Below are 17228 nucleotides of genomic sequence, written 5' to 3'. Positions count from 1 at the left end.
ATCACAGTAGTCCTACCCTTTGTGATTTGACTTATTGATACAATAATAGGTTAATATATTTCAATGAAATAACGTCTTCATATATACAACTGCACTTTGACATGTCCGTGCATTTGCCAGTAGCATATGTACAACATGTAGTTCATAGGCATATACCGTAATTATCTATCTTCATACTCACATGTGCAATTTTAATTACACTCATACTGATACAAGAATTGACACAATTTCTGCTGTTTGCCAGCTCATGTCTGATTTATATAATTTTCTTGAATTTTGCTTTTAAGCATTTTTTTGCGTCTGCAATATGTAGCAACCATTTTTATGTATATGTCATTCACTATACGTGTTAGAGATGTGAAGTGCTCAGATTTGGCCATATTTTGTTCGATGTTAGAGGGTAAATTAACTTGGGATGTGTTTGTAAAAATATTGCTTGTGACTGGTTGATGTAAGATACAGGAAAAAAACGAAGCAGTCTTTGTACCCATCACAGCTTCTTCCGCTGTGTACAACAGATAGTGTTTACAAAAAAAACAACAAACTATTTCATATTTATTGAGTGACAAGGAGTGTAACTGCCATCTTACAAAGGTTGGACCATGAGTACAGTACCTAACAGTACACTAAGATGCTGAACGATTATAGAAAATAATCAAATTGGGATTTAATTTTATTTTTTGAATTCTTTTCACAAAATATTGTGATTTGGTATGCGATTAAAAAAAAAAAAGGTCCTTTTCTATTTTTCAACCTACAAAAATAAATCCATGTTATCATAAACATCAACAGATTTATGAAACATTCAACCAATAAGAAGCATTAGATACAACTTTTATCTATAAACTTTTATAAGAGTGCAAATGTTTTATGGTCCTGTACTTTCAAAAACTCACAATAAAAATGAACACAAGTATACAGTATATTCTCATTCAAACTTGAAAAGAAAACTCTTGTGGATACCAATGAAATTATTAAATTCACTCAATAACAGCAATACATGAGTGAAATAAGTACAGCACTCCACAAAAATTGGTCTGTATAGTTGTGAGTAGCTCACAAGATTTGTTGGTAGGAAAACCAGCATGTCAACCTTTGCTAATTTTAAAGATGAGCGAGTGCAATTGACTTCAAGGTTATAATTTTTGCAATAAACACACACAGTCTCACGCTCTCCCTTTTCTTAAAGGGATCAAGTACTTGTCTACTGTTGCCTCCTTCCCATTGAAAAAGTTGAAGCTGTGGAGCAAAGATGGTGTAAGTAAAGTATATTTGTGTCATATGAAAAAGTATACAAAACATACGCACTTCCACAATTTTGGTTCATGACAGATAAACATGTTTTTAGGTTTTTGTAATTCAATTGTTAATTGCTTATTTTTGCAGGTCCACTTGAGTGATGATCATGGGATGAACATCCTTGCACAGTTGATTTGGGATGGTGCCAATCAGGTTAGATTTTTTTTTATATATATATATATATATATATATATATATATATATATATATATATATATATATATATATATATATATATATATACTGTAATTACTGTTTCCTGTGTATGCATTTTTATTTTGTATGATGTAATAGTCTGCTTTAATTTTTAGTTTTGTTGAAAAATTATTTATTTGTATCCTGTATGTGTATTTTCTTTTTTAATATGTGAATCACATTTGTGACTGCTATCAATGATATGTTAAAAAAAAGTTTTATTGTTGTTTTTTTTTTATCTTCAGCATCTTGCAAGACCTACATCACCATCCACCACAGAAGGTGTTCCAAGGCCACCATCACCAACATTTACTCCTAAGATTGTGGTGAAGGGAAAGACTGTGGTTCCGCGTGGACTTGACCCTTTCAAGTGGATTCTTGTTGGCAGGCGGGAAGGTAATGGCTTGCATATTGTCACAGTTTAGTAGTAGTGTGTTGTTTTTGAGTCCCCAAAGCAATGGTCAAGGGGTATTGAAAATTATGTTGTCATTCCAGAGGAAACAAGATGAGAAACTTGAGCGCTCCCGTGGTGTGGCTTGCAAAAAGATTAAGATTGAGGAAGAGGAGGAAGAGGTTTGTTTAGTTATCTTGTTTCATCCAAAACATTTGGTCTTTAATGATGATGTGGTATTTATTGAAAAGACTTATTTATCAACATTTTTTCCCCTGCATTTTTACTTCACAGATTGTGCTTAAGGAGTGTTTCATCCCTCTGACCCCAGTTTGGTTCAGTGGTGAAATGTTGGAAGCAATGAATCAGTTAGTTCCTGCAGATCTCTCGAGCCGTGTGGAGCGCAGAGTGGTTCCAAAAGTGGTTCCAAAGGGGAAAAAGGTACATCTCCTGGTTGAATCCTATCATGAAGTGTCTCCAGCTTTGTAGCTGACACACTCTTGATTGAAAACCATTTAAATTTCGTACACTGTCTAAAGCAAGTCTGGCTACAATTTTTTTGTCTTTCTTTTATTAGGAAGCGTTGATTGCAAAATATGGCCCCAGGGTTGCTGCTTCCAAGAGGACACTGGCAAATTCGCAGGTTTGTGTGTGCGCTTTTGTTATTTTAAAAGAATAATTGAGTTATATGTAATTGTGACAAATGATTGTGAAACAAAAAAAAACGCAGTATTGATTTGTTTGATTAATGGATATTGAAAAGTCAGTTTGTTAAATTATATTTCAATTTTTATGTTATTGTTTTGTGGCCATCACAAACCCTGGTGATTGAAATCTGGCTTCTTCCTCAACTGTGAAAAAGGGTGTTCAGTAGCTTTGTTTCCTGGTTTAGACTGACAGAAGTTCCATAATGTTAGTATGAATTGTGACAGTCATGACTCCTTTTTTTCAAAATCATTAAAACATACGGATAATTCATTTCATTGACTAGCATTGTTGGTGGTCATGCTGTATACATTACAAGTGTGTATTTTTTTGTAAATTATGTTATTTGTCATTGCAGAGGAAACTTAAGCAGTCCTGTGATGTGCGCCACAAAAAGAGGAAGTTTCAGCACGAGGTTTGTTTATATCTTGCTGCACCCTAATCAATTAGAATCTTGATTGATATGTTTTTTTTGTTTTTGTTTTTTTAATTGACAAGTCCTATCAACAACAATTAATCTACATTTTTATTTCACAGGTTGTGCTGAAGGATTGTTTCATCCCTCTGACCAGAGTTCCGCTCAGCAGTGCAACTTTGGATGCAATGGATGAGGCTGTTCCAAAGGTGATTTGCATATACATGTCATGGGTCAATGCTATCCTTTTTAGTCTTTTTAGCTGACACAGTCTTGATTGTAATATTTTAACTGCTTAAACTGTGCAAACGGAACTGTTATTCCAAATGTGGCTACAAAATTTATTTTGTCTTTCTTTTTTCTTTTCAGCAATCTTGGGCAGATGTTGTACGATATGGCCGCAGGGTTGGTGCTTCCAAGAGTCTGACGGCACAGGTTTGTGTTGTTGTTGTTGTTTCTTAAAAGAATAGGTGGCTTGTTTGATTGTTGGACAGTTGAATTGAAGTGCATGGGAGAGAACAGAATCTAGCATTCAGTAAATGATTGCGAAACTATGAAAAATGTAGCGTTGCATTTTGCTTTTATTGAATAAATAATATAAACTTTTGTATTTTGTTTTATAGGCAACACAAAGCCCAATGGTGGGTGAGAGTCTGTCTTCTTCCAGTACTGCGAATGAGGCTCTGCAGGAGGAGGTTTGTTTTCTGGTTTATTTAGAATTACACAAGATCCCTAGAATTATTATGATTCGTTATTTGTGATAGTTGTTGTTGCATAGAAGAATAGGTGGCTTGTTTGATTGTTGCACAGTTGAATTGAAGTACATGGGAGAGAACAGAATCTAGCATTCAGTAAATGATTGTGAAACTATGAAAAATGTAGCGTATTTTGCTTTTATTGAATAAATTATATAAGCTTTTGTTTTTTGTTTTTTAATTTTATAGGCAACACAAAGCCCAGTGGTGGATGAGAGTCTGTCTTCTTCCAGTACTGCGAATGAGGCTCTGCAGGAGGAGGTTTGTTTCCTGGTTTATTTAGAATTACACAAGATCCCTAGAATTATTATGATTCGTTATTTGTGATAGCTGTTGTTGCATAAAAGAATAAGTGGCTTGTAGGGGTGTGAATTGCCTAGTACCTGACGATTCGATCTGTATCACGATTCATAGGTCACGATTCGATTCGATGCCGATTAATCCCGATATGAATTTACAAGTCGATTTTTACGATTTTTTTTACTCAATTTATAAAATACCAATCGGTAAACTTGTACATGTACACTGTAAGATTTGTATGAACATTTATTATTTATTGATCTCAAACGTCAGTGTTATAACTGTGAGCCACTGTATTTAACAAACAGGTTGTAACCTTTTTCATGTTAGAACAGCATTGAAATAAAATAGTAAGGCTTAATGTTCCATTAATATATAAGCTTTTGTATGTTTATTTTTTATTTTTTATAGGCAACACAAAGCCCAGTGGTGGATGAGAGTCTGTCTTCTTCCAGTACTGTGAATGAGGTTCTGCAGGAGGAGGTTTGTTTCCTGGTTTATTTAGAATTACACAAGATCCCTAGAATTATTATGATTCGTTATTTGTGATAGTTGTTGTTGCATAAGAGAATAGGTGTCTTGTTTGATTGTTGTACAGTTTAATTGAAGTACATGGGAGAGAACAGAGTCGAGCATTGAGTAAATGATTGTGAAACTATGAAAATTTAGAGATGTATTTTGCTTTTATTGAATAAATTATATAAGCTCTTTTTTTTTATAGGCAACACAAAGCCCAGTGGTGGATGAGAGTCTGTCTTCTTCAAGTACTGCGAATGAGGCTCTGCAGGAGGAGGTTTGTTTCCTGGTTTATTTAAAATTACACAAGGCCCTTAGAATTGATTAGATTGAGGCCCTATGATTCCTTACTTGTAATAGTTTTTTTTTTTTATATTTAGCTGGCCCATTCCACATGCATTAAGCTGTATGTGTTATTGTTGTATTTTATAACTTGGGTCACCAACCTTTCATAAACGTTAGAACATATTCTTAGGGAACTGATTAATGCAAAGGTCTATCAGTTTGAGACACAACAAATTTTCTCAAATTAACTTTTGTATTGTGAAATGATTTGTATTGTGACATTAACACACAGAGTGTTAATGTTGCTATGCAATTACATTTATAGTATCTGACACTACATGAATGCTTTTCTAAATCTTTTTTTTGTTTGTTTTTGGTGTGTTTCCTTTTTAGTTGCAGAGCAAGGAGGTTTCCCACATGCAGCATACGCCCAGGATCAGTCCCAAGAGCATCCAAACTAAGACTACAGGTGACGCTAATAAATCTGTACGCTCCGTTTTGGAGTCAGATATTACACTTGAATCACTGCTGACTGATTTGAATACATCTGAGAGTCATTCATACACTGAGGGTTCCAACATCAATCCAATTTCCTTTGGTCATGACAGAAGTTTGAAAGGATCTTTTCATCAGGGAGACAGTCGGTTGAACCATCCGGGCAAGCAGTGTATGGCTATAGCTTATGTGGGTCTAGCAAAGCACATGATTAGCAGTGTGTTTTCATGGTGTTCCGCAGATTTAGACGAAGTTGTTGTTTTAGGTGACAGTTTGTACACGTGGTTGCGCAACAACAACAAGATCAGCGGGTCTAATGATTATTTAAATGGTGACGAATTACCCAAGCAGCTTGTTCTTGAAGGAAAGAAAATTCAGTTTGAAAATATAATTATAGCACAGGGTTTTCTATCATTGGTAAACAAAACCAAGATTGAGGAGGGTGGAGGCCTCACTCTTTTAGGTGGACTGCGTACGATTTGTGATGAAGTTGAGGCGTGTTTGCTGACAATGGGCTGTTATACATCTGCTATTATTTGTCAAAACAGTGTTGGATTCCCACGCCCGCAGCGCCTGTGGGATGCCAGACGCTGGCGGTAAAAGTGTCATTGTTTACTTTAGTCGCCTTCAAAATGTTTATCACCATATATGTAATTTGATCAAAATGACCTGTGAAGGTCAAACAATGTTTGAGTTTTCAGGTTTGCGTGTTGAACAAACCGGCTCATATGAAAAGTCTATAGAGAGTCTTGAAATAATTGTATTAGATTCTCCTCTATCAATGAAATAAAGTATGTCATTGAGAACTAACATTTCAAAGACACTGAAAATTCATGATGCCACTGAATTTAATGCAAATGTCCTGAAAAGTCATGATTCCACTACACTTAATGCAGATTTACTAAAAACTCATGATGCCACTGCACTTAATACAGACGTTCAGTTTGTGGGTAATATGCCTTATAGAAACATGGAAATCGGTTCCAAAATCATCCAAAGTGAGACCACTATTGCATACACTAATGGATCCATTGATAATTTCCATCCAATTTCATTGGGAGCACCAAGTGTTTCTTTAGATGGTCTTAAAGTGACTGTATTGGAGCAACATAAGATGTCATTGAGAAGTAGCGTTTCAAAGACATTGAAAAATCATGATGCCGCTGCTCTCGATGCAGACATTCAGTTTGTGGGTTGTGTAACTTCTAAAACCATGCAGTTTGAGCCTATTGGTAAAAAAACTGCTGTTGAGTTGAGTAGATGGAGTAGAGTCAGATGAAACGCCATATCATGTAAAATGAGATAACAAATTAATGGGCTAGACTCAATTTTTAGTTAGAGACCAATGGGTGTCTGTAAGACCGATAATTATTCTTTGGCCTCTGGGTGTAGTTCCTCAAGGTAACCACCAGATGCCGCCAAACCTGTACAACTAAGCCGCCCACTCAGCATTGCCCAGACACACATTCCTTATAAGGCCAGATATAAATTAGTGTAAATAAATGATATCCTGAATTAAGTAATAAAATACACAACACAATCTATATTCGACAATTGTTAACCTGATTTATGGAGCAATGGTTATAGCACATTGAGTCCAACTATGACGTTTTGTTTTTCTTTTCTTTTTTTTCTTTTCTTTTATTTATAATCGATACTGTCTTTTATCGCTGACAATATTGCTGTAACTGCATAGAAAAGATTAACTGTATGTATTGTTCTCTCAACATGACATATAAGATGTGTAACAGAAATTAGAATCAACCTGTTAGGGTCCTTGAGAGAATTTGGGATTTAACATGTCATGTATATATATGTTATTCATGCTTGCTTAATTAATATACATATGATTTTATTGATTCTAACGTTTATTATTGTCGAATAGAGCTGAAGACCTTTGACATATTTTCATGTATGACTCATCATTCAACGTTGTGTATCCATGACACATTTGTAAAGAATGTATGACTTCACGACTCATCTGTGGAAAATTACTGAGAATGAGTCCCAACAAGTGCGCTTTGATATGAGGAGGCGGAAGGACATTCACCGGAAGAAGTCAGTGATATGACCCAAGGGGATAAAAAGCCGTCACCAGCTGCGATCGACGCCCTTTTTTACCCTGCGATCTGGTCTGGATGGAGAGTATTTCTGAAGATGGATTTATGCCTGTTTGAGGACTTACGATTTTTTTCCGAAGGACTTGGACTAGCCGTGAATGGAATTATCTTCAATGATTGGTAATGTACAAATCTTTTAGCAATAATGATGTATAATAGGAAGATATGAATGACTAATCGCGTGTTAGGGTAGGGGCCATTTAATACACTCTCATATCTTCAAATTATTTTTAGCCAAAAACATCTTATTGTGAATCAGGTCTTAAGCTTTTCCGAGAAATGATCAATCTTAGAAAACGTTTGTAAAAGGTTATATTATTCTTGATCTCCTGTTTTTATTTTATTTTATTTTTATTGATTTAAGGTTTTATCATTAAATGTGATTGTTATGATTAATATTGGTTGTCTTATTATTGTCAATAAAATTGTTTAAAAGACAATGTTTGTATCAATCATTTTATTGTTTTGTCTCTATTTTATTTGGTTTTGGTTTTATTTATTTTTGGACGTTATATAAGTCCAAGGACGTTTTATAAGTCCAAATAAAATGATTGAAAAACTAATTGTGATTTAATTAGTTTGTTTGGTTTGTTTTAACCTTTATTTTATTTATTTTTGGACGTTTTATGAGTCCAAGGTCGTTTTATAAGACCTTATTATTTGTCTTTGATTTTATTTTTATTCTTTTCTTTTTGGACGTTATATAAGTCCAAGGACGTTTTATAAGTCCATATGAAATAATTGAAGAACCAGTTGTGGATTAATTATTTTATTTGTTTCTTTTTAATTTTTATTTTGGACATTTTATAAGTCCGCATCATTATTATTTTTTCTTCCTCCAAGAAGGACAACAGCATCGGACTTTTGGAAGAAGGTAAATGTATTTGAATAATCTCTAACCAATGCTTCCATCTGTATTAATAAGTCAAATACTCCTGCTTGATAAGTAACAAATCCGTATGATCCTAACAAGGATTATTAAATTACTAGGTCAATAACAAATGCAAACAACTTAGAAAAGTGGAGCTGCCAATTTAAGTGAGGTGTTCAGATTATCCTTCCTGGGCTCTGTGTGTGTGGTTACTCACTCAGGATTGATAGGTGGATGGAAACGGATTGGCCTCATGATAAGAAGACAGTGAACAAACCTAGGTGAATCCACTTTGATATATCGGCTTATCTAATTCCCGTCTCCTCACGCTGATGCCTTAGAGCTGGTGAGGAAAAAGGGGAATTTCTAACCCTTTAATTGGAGAGTCGATCAGGACATATTTCCCGATTTAAGTCCTGCGGGTAAGCGGAAGTTGACACTGCACTAGCAATATGTACACGGCTTAATTTGGAGTTTGAGAAACCTGATGCACCCAAGCCTGCAACTGTTGGTTTATTAGGAACTCCATGCAAAAAAAGAGAAAATTGTGAGTGATGGAAACTGTTTCTTTAGAGCAGTCGCTCAAGCTGTGAGTGGCTCACAAAAGAACAACAGAAAAATCAGACTAGCTGTTGTAAAACAAATGGAATCCAATGCAGTTATGTATAAAACATTTTTAAGAAGCGAATACTCTTCAGTGGAAGAGTATATAAAAAAATCAAAAATGCGAAACGTTGGCAGTTGGGCTACTGAAGTAGAGATCCAAGCAGCGGCAGATTGTTTAGGAATAAATATATTTACATATGTTTTGGGGAGAGCTAATGTGCTGGTTCTTTGAGATTGCGGTCACCAGGGGGCATCGGTAAGAATGCGAGGAGATGATTCAGTTCTCTTTTTATTAGTCCAACTATGGGTGTGTGGCTACTTTGTACAAGTTATTATGTATGTGTGTCTGTGTGTGTGTGTGTGGTTTTTTATGACGCACACTCTGTAATTGGCACACACTGACCCAACTGCGATGTCTGTACATCAACGTGTATAACTTAACGAGCCTTAACAAGCGGTGCGCTCTCAACCAAACTCAGCCAACTTCTGATTGGCTACAGCGACTGTCAATCACACGGCGAAGTCTAGACGGGCCCGTCCTTCGTCACAGCCGCCCCCAAATTTATCAAATTTGACATAATTAAGAAGGACGGCCAGTATCAATGTCAGGAATGGAGGGCAAGGCTATGAGGCGTGCAACAGGCCTCACGTAGGTCTTGCCTTGGACCTGTACTTCAGCAGTCCGGATCCTTTTATCCTGTCCTGGGAGAACGTTGGTAACACGACCGATGGGCCACATCGCTCTTGGTAACTGGGGGTCCATCACCATAACTGTGGTTCCAATCTGTAGCTGGGTTGGGTCCTTGTGCCATTTCGAACGGGTCTGCAGGGTTGGGAGATAGTGCTTGATGAAATGCGACCAGAACTGGTCCGCTAACACTTGACTGTGTCTCCAGCGACGCCGACTTAATGGCTCTGCATCCGCATATACAGCCTGAGGCAGGGAGGAGTCTAGCCGCCCCATGAGTAGGAGGTTAGGGGTCACAGGGTCAGGGTCTGCCACGTCTGTGGATACGTAACCCAGTGGTTTGGAATTTAAAATCCCTTCCACTTCCGTCAGGACAGTCCGCAAAACTTCCTCTGGAACAGACTGAGCCTGGATTGTGACGTATAGTGCAGCCTTGACCGATCTCACCTCTCTTTCCCATACACCTCCAAAATGTGGTGCATTTGGTGGATTAAATTTGAACTGGATCTGGGACTTGGCCAAATGATCATGAAGGGATGGGTGAAGTGCATTAAAGGCTTCTCTGAGCTCCCGCTCACCTCCTTTAAAATTTGTTCCCTGATCTGACAGGAGTTCGGCTGGTTTTCCTCTTCGTGCAATAAATCGCCTGAGGGCCATTAAGAAGGAGTCACTGTCCAAACTGGAAAGAACATCTAAGTGTACAGCTCGGGTCGTCAAACACTTAAATATAATGCCCCATCTTTTCTCAAGACGACGTCCAACTTTAACTGTGAATGGCCCAAAACAGTCCATGCCTGTAGAAAAGAAGGGAGGCTTTAGCAAGCGCAATCTTACTTCTGGCAGGTCTGCCATCTTAGGAACAGTCGGAGTGGCTCTCCATCTCTGACAGTCCAGACATGCATGCTGGTGTCGTTTGACTGCTTCACGTCCTCGGGGTATCCAATACTTGCGTCGCAACTCAGCTAATAGGCGCTCTGAGCCTGGGTGATGTAGGGCCTTGTCCATATCCTGGATGATAAGCTGAGTGACTTTATGAAGAGGGTCTAAGACCACCGGATGAATGAAATCAGGCTCCAGTTGACGACTGCGACGAAGTCTCCCACCAACTCTAATAAGACCTGTAGCAGTGTCGAATTCTGGGGCCAGTGTCAAAAGGCGACTTGTTGAGGGAACTGGCTTGTTGGCTTTTAACAGGTTGTATTCCTCCGGAAAACTGTCTTTCTGGGCTTGCTGTAAGATTTCCCTCTCTGCTTCTTGATAGTCGATAGCAGAGAGTGTGACGTTATCAGCGGCCGCCCCATGACGAGACCGGGCAACTGCCGCAATCAATTCGGAGTAGGAGGGGGAATGGTCAACTTGTAGTTGCAATGGGGTCTTGGCAGTTGTAGTGGCAAGGCAGGAGATGGCAGGCTTGCGTATCTCAACATCATTCTCTGGCTCTTGTCTAACTGGTTGAGTGGGCCAGAAATCTGATGTCTGCTGCAGAAAGGCTGGACCATGTCGCCACCTACTGTTGGTGGACAGCTCCAGCAATGTCCTTCCCCGTGTGATATCATCAGCCGGGTTAAGTGCCGAGTTCACATATCTCCAAGCTTTGGGATCCATCAGCTCCTGGATCTCGGCCACTCGTGTTCCCACAAAAACTTTGAAACGACATGAATCTGACTGTAACCAGGTGAGGACAGTGGTGGAGTCTGTCCAAAGGGTGATGCTGTTAATAGTCAGAGTCAGCTCTCGTTGCAGGAGTGCAGCTAGTTGGGCAGCTGTCAGGGCCGCACACAGCTCCAGCCGGGGTATAGACTGTTGCTTTTTAGGGGCCACTCTGGATCTAGCTGTTAGGAAGGCCACCTCCACTTGTCCTCTTGTGTCCTCTGTGCGCAAGTAGGCCACAGAGCCGTAGGCCTTTTCTGACGCGTCTGCAAACACGTGAACCTCTCGAGAGCAGTTTGGAGTGTCTATGGCAGGACTGGTGTAACAGCGGGGTAGGGTGACTTGTGATAGATGATGTAACTCCTCTTCCCACTCTGACCATGGCTGTAGTACCTCCTCAGGTATGGATGGGTCGTCCCACTCTCGTTGTTTGTCCCATAAGCGCTGCACTAGGACTTTGGCTCGGGTTGTGAAGGGGACGATGAAACCCAAGGGATCATACAAACGTGCCAGCACGCTGTATATGTTTCGCATGGTAGGTGTGGGAGGATCTAGTTTTTGGTACTTGTACCTCAAAGAGTCTGAGTTACAAAGCCATCGTAACCCTAGAGTGAGTTCTTGTGGGTCGATGTTTGATTCCTGGAGCCACAGCTCACTGCTCTCGGACCTTACTTCACGAGGTAGGTGTTTGATTGTTTCGGGGACATTACTCGCCCACTGTCTTAGTTCAAACCCACCTGCTGCTAGTAGGGCTGTCAACTTGTTCACAAGGTGCTGGGCTTCTTGTACAGTGGGGACGCTCTGTAGACAGTTATCTACATAGAAGGATTTCTCAATCGTCTCTCGTACATCCTCACTCGGTTGACTGTGATCACACACATGCTTCTGCAGTGCAAATGTTGCACAACATGGGCTACATGTCGTACCGAATGGAAGTACCTGCCATATGTAGACACTGGGTTGCTGATCTGTCTTCAGGCCCCGCCACAGGAAGCATAGCAGTGTTTTGTCCTCGGGAAGCAGCCTGACTTGATGAAACATCCCTTTTATATCGCTGCTGACGGCTACTGAATATTCCCTGAAACGTACCAGCACCCCCAGCAGGCTGGAAGTGAGGGTGGGCCCAGGAAGCAGCAGTTTATTCAAGTTGTCTCCTTTATAGCAGAAAGAACAATTAAAAACAATCCTGTTCTTCCCGTTATGGCTCACCATATGGTGTGGAATGAACCAAGTCTCTTTTGCTTGGCGCAGCTCCTCTTCGGTTCCCTTTAACACATAGCCGGCCTTCTCCAGTTTGTCAATCTCGGCACAGTATGCAGTAGCTCGATCGGGATCACGCAGTAATCTTTTTTCTGTGCTGCGCAGATTGGCTAAGACTGCCTCTTTGGGTGCATTGAGTTGTGGCATGTTCTTTACTCTGAGGAGTGGAGTTGCGTAACGCTGGGTTCCCTGAATGTCCACACGTGTAGTTTTGGTCTCCAACAGGTGTATTGCGTCTTGATCCTGCCTGGAGCGCACAACGAGCTTTTCACTACGGTATGGAAGAACATCTAATTGCCATAACTTTTCCACATTATGCAGGATTTCAGCAGTGGGTGACAATGTGGATATGTGAAGGCATTGTGGAGCTGCAGACTTTTGCTCAATATGCTTAATCGGCCCCTGAAGTGTCCAACCTAACCTTGTTTTTACTGCTGCAGGGCCGCCAGGACGTCCCAGGCGCACCGGAGCCAATGGGGTGATGAGGTGCGGGTAATCTGACCCAATCAACAGCAGGGGGCGCACTTTATCCATTGTTGGAATTGGGAGGTCTCTTAGGTGCCTGTACTTTCTCTGAAGTGACTCCGCTGAGTAAGTGTGCTCAGCCAAGCTCAAGGCATCAGCTGTGAAGGCATCTTGAATCCTAAATGACCTGTGCGGCTGATCTACTGGGGAGATGGTAAATGACACAGCTGCACCATGTATGACTCTGATGTCTTGCCGCACTGTTCGTAGAGCAAGTTGTTCTGGCTGGCCGATGAGTTTAAGGCTTTGTGCTGCTGCAGAAAGGATAATGGTTCGCTCTGACCCGTCATCAAGTACTGCATAAGTCTCTAAGGAGTGCTCACCGTTGCGAAGTAGTACTCGGCTGATCTTTAACAGCACCTGGTGGCATCCAGAGCGTCTGTCCAGGTATAGCACTTCTTTGGTTGAGCTGACATGGCTTGATGGGCTTTCATCTGCAGGCTTTATGTTTACCTCATGTAAGGCTTGTAGGTGTTTCCTTTTGCACGTTGGACAGGTGACCTTCAGATGACACTGTGCAGCTTGATGGGAACGACCACAGCGCCAGCATTTTCTATTTGATTTTATCCACGTTGTTTTCTGTTCACCTGTCAGGAGAGCAAAATTGGCACACTGGTCGAGATAGTGCAATGTATTGACACAATATGGGCAGAATGGTGTCTTCTCCAACTTCTTGGAGCTGGATGGCTCGGTGGGGAGTTTATCACTTGGCTTTTCCATGGTATGGAGGATGCTAGTGTTCTTCTTCCCCTTGCTGTTATGGCGCCGTGATGACTTGGATTCGCTGCTGCTCTTCACCTCACTGTGTGATGACTCGTACACTATCTCCTGTATCTTCAACTCATAATCGAGCCAGTCAGAAAAGTGCAGAAGGCTTGGGATGGTGACATGCATAGGATACAGGAACCGTTTAAACTCTGCTCGCATGTCGTGTGGCAACTTGGACAGCAACCGTGTCACATGAGAGCCGCAGCACAATTCAGTCTGTCCACTTTCTCCCAACTGCTCCAACAGGCCCACCAATGCTCTCACTCTCAAGGCAAACCGCTTGAAACCAGTAGTGTCACCACGACCAATATTTGAGGATTCCATCAGGTCAGCAATTTTTCTAAGAGCCAGCTGATGAGGCTGTCCATATTGTTCAGTTAAAGTGTTCATTGTATCTGTATATGGCTGTATTGAGTTAGTGTATGAATCAGCAATGAGTAAGGCATCTTCATACTCTAAATGGTCTACCAGAATGTGATATTTAAAACGCTCTGTTGCATCTTCGGGCAGAAGATTTTCTAGTGCAACCTTCAGTCTGGCGAACTCTCTTGGATCCCCCTTTGTGAAGCTTGGAATCGTGGGCTTGGGGCCACGATACACTCTCTCATGCTGGGTGGTGGGTGGATGCCTTCTGGGTTCTGAACCACATCGTGGTGGTGTATAGGGGTTACTATACACTGGTGTCTGAACACCGGCTGGTAGAGGGCGTTGTTCAGGGTGGAAACTTAGCTGCGGCGGTGTAGTTCTCATGTTATTTAGTCGATCTGTAAGGTCAGCTACCATACCTGTAGGTGGTAGCGGCCGCTGCCGTCGTTCGACAAGATCATCTGCTACCGGGGGAGGCGGTAGTGGCCACTCCTCTTCGACATTTAAAGGTAGCATAACGATGTCAGCTTGTGCAGGAAAGGGGGGAAGCTGGCCGTGGTCCTGATTTGTCGGCAGTGCAGGTACCTGTGAGGGTACAGGGGGTGGCCTCGGCTGGGTGGTGGGTGATGAGGCTGAAGGCATTATTCTAGTGTTAAGACGCCTTTGCATTTCCATCATCTGGTTTTGTATCCTCTGGTTATCCTCAAGCACGCTGTGTAGAACTTCAAGTATTTGAGATGATTCTCCTACAGCTGGCCTCGGCCCGTGGTTCACTGGTGTGCTTGTTGACAAGGGAGGTAAATGTTCATATTCACCTGAGCTCTTAGCTGTTGCTCCTCTAAGTGTATTCCAGTCCTCATTTTTCTGTGGAGGTATGAGAGACGTCATCCTGGCAGCTCTCTCCATTGATCTCTCCACGCTGGAATAAGATGGTTGGTGCTCGTCGGTGTCATCAGCTGACTGCTGCTGTGCGGATACTGAGGAGACGTAGTCCTGCATCCAAATAGGCGGCTGTGTTTCTCGGCGTGGCCGGGCACCAGCCTCACGTGGAGTGCGACTCTGCTCTGAATACATCTCTCTTTAATCCCACGGTGGCCGCACTTCCCGGGTTTCGGCACCAAATGTTTTGGGGAGAGCTAATGTGCTGGTTCTTTGAGATTGCGGTCACCAGGGGGCATCGGTAAGAATGCGAGGAGATGATTCAGTTCTCTTTTTATTAGTCCAACTATGGGTGTGTGGCTACTTTGTACAAGTTATTATGTATGTGTGTCTGTGTGTGTGTGTGTGGTTTTTTATTTTTTTTTTTATTTTTTTTTTTTTTTTTTTTTTTTTTTTTTTTTTTTTTTTTTTTTTTTTTTTAAGAGCTCAGAATTGTTCATTCGGTAGTCTTACCGATTCAACGTCTTGTCATCATTGCTCTTTTCCTTTTTTTTTTTTTTTTTTTTTTTTTTTTTTTTGTGTGTGTGTATGTGTGCGTGCGTTTGCGTGCGTGCGTTTGCGTGCGTGCGTGCGTTTGCGTGTGTGCGTTTGCGTGCGTTTGCGTGCGTGCGTGCAAATACGTATAAATTTATACTCATTCATTCACCTAAAACCTTATAAATATCCCATTACCCTTCGCCTTAACCAGGTACTTCAGAATCTTGCCAGAGTCGTGAGATTTAAATGGTCAGGAGACCAGAGAAAAGGTCAGAAAAAAAAGAAATAAAGAGAAAAGAAAGGTAAATCAAAGTGACATCCAGCACCGACCAAACACTTCCTGCCTTCCCCATGATTACAAAATCAAAGTCTTACGCCAACCCCGGAAGCCTCTAAATTCCAGCAAATTTAGCGAGATCTCAAGAGCCCAGAGGAAAAACTAAAGAGAGGAAGGAGGGAAGGATCGATAAGGCAGAGTGAGATCAATAGAAGCCAGTACATCCAATCCATCAAAGTGAAGTCCAGCACCAACAAGACCCCTCCTGCGTGGTTACAAAACCGGAGTCTTATGCCAACCCCAGAAACCTCATACTTCTAATAAATTAAGATCTCAAGTGACCAGAGGAAAAACTAAAGAGAGGAAGGAGGGAAGGATAGATAAAGAAAAGTGAGAACCACAGACACCAGCACCAACTGATTCAAGGGGCTGTGGGAGGGAGAGGGTACTTCTGTTGAGTTTCAGTAGATGCTGGTGCGACGGATCTGGCATGCATAAGGACCACCACCAAAGAGAGAAGCCGTCAACCGCGGTCCAGCAAAGCGAGCACCCTCCCCCCCCCCCCCCACCCCCCCCGGAATCCCCAGGCCGCGGCAGCACCAAGGCCACCCCCAAGCCACCCGAGCGGACACCGGTCAGCGAGCCGACCCAGATACCCGGAACACCCCCGCCCCAGCCCCGGCCCACACCCCCGAGCCCAAGGCCGCAGAACGAGGCCCAGCGGGCCCCCACAGCGCCCCACCGGTCCCCAGCCCCCATCCCCCCACGACCCCCCCGCACCCCACCCAAACCCGCCATCCACCACGACCCAGGCCCCACCACCCCCGACCCCCAAACCCCCGAACACACCCCGACCCCCAGCACCCAACCCCCCACCCACCCATACCTCCACCCCCCCCCCAAACAAGCCGCCCCCCCCCGACGGCCGCCACCCCCCCCCCCGCGAACCCGGCCCCCCGCGAGAACCCCCCACCCCCCCCCGGAAACCGGCACCGGGCAGCAGCGCAGAGAGGGAAGATGTGCCCACCCCACCTCCAGCCGCGCGAGATTTGCACCGCGGCGGGAGGGGGGAAGCAGAGGAGGAAGCACCAGGGGAGAAGGCGGGACACCAGAACACCGAGCCCGGTGGGGAGAGGCCCCGGTCGTCACGCCAGAGTACAAGTGACACCTAACCCTGTTACTGAGTCCGCCAGCTCGCCGACTGGCGAGCTCTACCCTTACACCGTGAATGTGGCCCCACCCAGTGTATATACAAGTGTGTGCGTGTGGTGCATTAAAATTGGGAGCAGGTGAGTCGGAGCAGAGGGAAAAAATTTCCCCTACTC

The 17228-nt window shown here is 42.4% G+C and overlaps 1 protein-coding gene and 1 long non-coding RNA gene across 2 annotated transcripts; both read left to right on the top strand.

Annotated features, from left to right (window-relative positions):
- The first annotated feature begins 2177 nt into the window (after positions 1-2177).
- LOC144017108 (uncharacterized) lies at positions 2178-3008 on the top strand. Its single transcript, XR_013283099.1, has 3 exons — positions 2178-2326; positions 2463-2528; positions 2949-3008. It is a non-coding gene; the product is annotated as an uncharacterized LOC144017108 (long non-coding RNA).
- A 123-nt stretch (positions 3009-3131) lies between these two features.
- On the top strand, positions 3132-5956 carry LOC144017101 (uncharacterized). Its single transcript, XM_077518354.1, has 6 exons — positions 3132-3214; positions 3375-3440; positions 3950-4021; positions 4782-4853; positions 5255-5773; positions 5927-5956. Exons 1-6 carry the CDS (start codon positions 3194-3196, stop codon positions 5954-5956), a joined length of 780 nt encoding a protein of 259 aa, XP_077374480.1. The 5' UTR covers positions 3132-3193.
- The last annotated feature ends 11272 nt before the right edge of the window (positions 5957-17228 follow it).

The sequence above is a fragment of the Festucalex cinctus genome, chromosome 4, assembly GCF_051991245.1.
Source record: "Festucalex cinctus isolate MCC-2025b chromosome 4, RoL_Fcin_1.0, whole genome shotgun sequence".
NCBI classification, from domain to species: Eukaryota; Metazoa; Chordata; class Actinopteri; order Syngnathiformes; family Syngnathidae; genus Festucalex; species Festucalex cinctus.
This window is presented reverse-complemented; position numbering and strand designations above follow the sequence as displayed.